Genomic DNA, 3,108 nt, shown 5'->3' with positions numbered 1-3,108 from the left:
GGTGTACATGGCTGGCGCCTTAGCCGGTTGAGCCACAGGCGCCGAGCCGTATTGTTGCTTTTTATGTTAAAATAATGTATTGCTTTGAACAGAATTAGTGGTAGACTCAGTAACACGTTGTTTATATTTGGTTAATGCTGCAATGGGCTAGTTTTCTTGAAAAATGTAGTTATTCTGAAAAACTAGAGTTGAAAAATAGATTAACTGTACCCATATTCTACAAACTTTATTTTTAAACTTTAGAAAAATACCGCAAGAGCATTTTGGAGTGAATGTCCATGTAAGGTTACTTAATGGAAGTATTTTTTTAAAAAATAATTCCCTTGCCAAATGGAAATAATAATTTTCTTATATTTCAAGTGCTTACTGTTGAACATTTTTAATTGTAGGCGTGGATTCTCAGATAGTGGAGGAGGACCCCCAGCCAAACAGAGAGACCTTGAAGGTGCAGTCAGTAGGTAGGTTGAAAAAGGATTCCTAAAGGCATCCTTTGTTTCCTGAGGTAGTGCAGAAATATTTATATTTGATAAATAGTGTTAGAGTCGAATAATATACCACTTCCCTGTAAGTAAAAATCAAGAGAGGAATAAAATTGGGGGAATTATCAATTTGTACCTTTCTGGAAAGCCTGAGAAAAGTAGTATTTGATCTTGGTGTGCAGTTATATCAATTCTGCAGCAGTTATTTAAAATACTTTTCCTATGACAGGCTGGGCGGGGAGCGTCGGACAAGAAGAGAATCACGCCAGGAAAGCGACCCAGAGGATGATGATGTTAAGAAGGTATTAAGATTAAGAGAATTTCACTTAGTAGATGAATATAGAGCTTTAATTTTACTACACTTTTAAATGTACTCACAGGTTATTGTTTCTGGAACAACTATAGTGAAAGGGAGGTGATAATTCAATTATAAGAGATTAATTACTAAGATTTACTTTTCTTTTGTAGCCAGCATTGCAGTCTTCAGTTGTAGCTACCTCCAAAGAGCGCACACGTAGAGACCTTATCCAGGATCAAAATATGGATGAAAAGGGAAAGCAAAGGTATCTTTAAAATCCACCCAGTCAGAAAAAAAATTCTGTGAAATAATGCAGTTTTAGGAAAAATTAAAGGATTGTTTGTGTGCCCTGTAGTATTTCTTGGGAAATGATAGGGTTGGATGAAGTGAATCCTGTTGAAATTGAATTTTCTTTTGCTGTTCTTTAGGAACCGGCGAATATTTGGCTTGTTGATGGGCACTCTTCAAAAATTTAAGCAGGAATCCACTGTTGCTACTGAAAGGGTATTTATGCATTTTTGTTTTCTATCATATTTTTATCAAGGTAGTAGATTAATGTTTTTTAAAACAATTTAAGAACAAGGGTAAAATAAAGCTGAGTAGAAACCTAAATGTTACATTGTAAAGTGGTAGTTTTTTGAGGTGCTGTGAATTGAGTGAGCTTAACATTGGTCCTACAAAAGTTTCCTGGTACTTTTGAGAACCTGGGATCTAGTCTAAGCCCAGTAGTAACAATCTCATTGTCTGGTCTTGGACAGTCTTTAGGACATTTCTTTAGGCCTCTTCTTTAGAGTACTTTCTCACAAACAAGGGAGTTGAACTCCCTGATCTTGCAAATAGTTCAACAATTGTAATTTTTCAGATTTATTTATACACTCGGTGGTAGTACTTAGCATCAACAAACAAAACCATAAATGTTCCTTGCCATCTGTAGTTTTAACTGTGTCATCTTTCTAGAAGTTCTTCTTTTGAAAAATTAATTAAACTGTGTTTGTGGGGTTAAACCCCAGATTATTCCCGGTTATTGCTTCTGGGGAGAACTATAGTGAAAGGGAGATGATAATTCCAAGATAATTATAAGAGATTAATACTTTTTTTTTTAAGAGACAGTCTCACTTTATCGCCCTCAGTAGAGTGCTGTGACGTGACAGGTCACAGCAACCTCCAACTCCTGGGTTTATGTGATACTCTTGCCTTAGCCTTCTGAGTAGATGGGATTACAGGCACCCGCCACAACTTCCAGGTATTTTTTTGTTGCAGTTTGGCTGGGCTGGGTTTGAACCTGCCACCCTAGGTAAATGGGACTGGCGCCCAAATTCTTTTTTAGACAGTGACACCTTATCACCCTTGGTACAGTGCCCTGTTGTCATACCTCACAGCAACCTCAAACTCTTGGGTTCAAGCAGTTCTCTTGCCTTAGCCTCCCAAGTAGCTGAGACTACAGGCTTCTGCCACAATGCCCGGCTGATTTTATTTATTTATTTATTTATTTATTTATTTATTTATTTATTTGCAGTTTTTGGCTGGGACTGGGTTTGAACCCATCATCTCTGGTATATGGGGCTGGTGCCCTACTCCTTTGAGCCACAGGTGCCACCCCCGGCTGTTTTCAGAGATGGAGTCTCTCTCTTGCTCAAACTGGTCTAGAGCTTGTGAGCTTAGACAATCTACCCTCCTCAGCCTCCCAGAGTGCTAGGGTTATAGGTGTGAACCACGGTGCCAAGCCTTATAAGAGGCTTAAAAGCATTTTAATGTTTGAAGAATAAATGGGTAGTTTTCTGAGAAGAGAGAAGTATAATCAGTTTAGTAATTATTTTATTAGTTAGGATCTATGTCAGATTCTTTGGTTTGCAAATAACTTTAAAGACAGTGTTCATCTTTTTGATGAAAGTGTTATTGCTATATAAATGGTTGTTGATTTTGTAGCTAATGGCCTTATAAATTGAGATATTTATGTCAAAAATCCTCAGTCCTCATTTACTGAAAGACAATTCACAACTACTACCTAGTGCTAACTGCTGATTTCAAATAAGTTGTGTCCTGAATTGAAAATGTGGAACATGTATGCAGATACCTATATATGATAAAATTGTAGTATTTCACATAATCAGAGTGTGTAATAGTATTTCACATAATCAGAGTGTGTAATAACTTTTAAAATTGGACTGCATTCAAATATACCTTGATTATTTTAACATATATTAAAGTTGACTACTTGTTTTTAGCAAAAGAGGCGTCAGGAAATTGAACAAAAACTTGAAGTTCAGGCAGAGGAAGAGAGAAAGCAGGTTGAAAATGAGAGGAGAGAGCTGTTTGAAGAAAGGCGGGCTA

The 3,108-nt window shown here is 36.9% G+C and overlaps 1 protein-coding gene across 1 annotated transcript in view; it reads left to right on the top strand.

Moving 5' to 3' along the window:
• Positions 1–3,108, top strand: part of PNN (pinin, desmosome associated protein) — an 8,114-nt gene that overhangs the window by 1,212 nt on the left and 3,794 nt on the right. Inside the window, 5 exon segments of the mRNA XM_023514395.1 lie at positions 361–458; positions 709–781; positions 948–1,042; positions 1,206–1,281; positions 3,003–3,106. Of these exon segments, the coding sequence (XP_023370163.1) occupies positions 361–458; positions 709–781; positions 948–1,042; positions 1,206–1,281; positions 3,003–3,106 (446 nt within the window).

Source organism: Otolemur garnettii, unplaced genomic scaffold, assembly GCF_000181295.1.
Source record: "Otolemur garnettii isolate 467f Iridium unplaced genomic scaffold, OtoGar3 scaffold00052, whole genome shotgun sequence".
Taxonomy (NCBI): Eukaryota; Metazoa; Chordata; class Mammalia; order Primates; family Galagidae; genus Otolemur; species Otolemur garnettii.
Note: the sequence above shows the minus strand (reverse complement) of the source record. Positions and strands in the feature narration are given on the sequence as shown.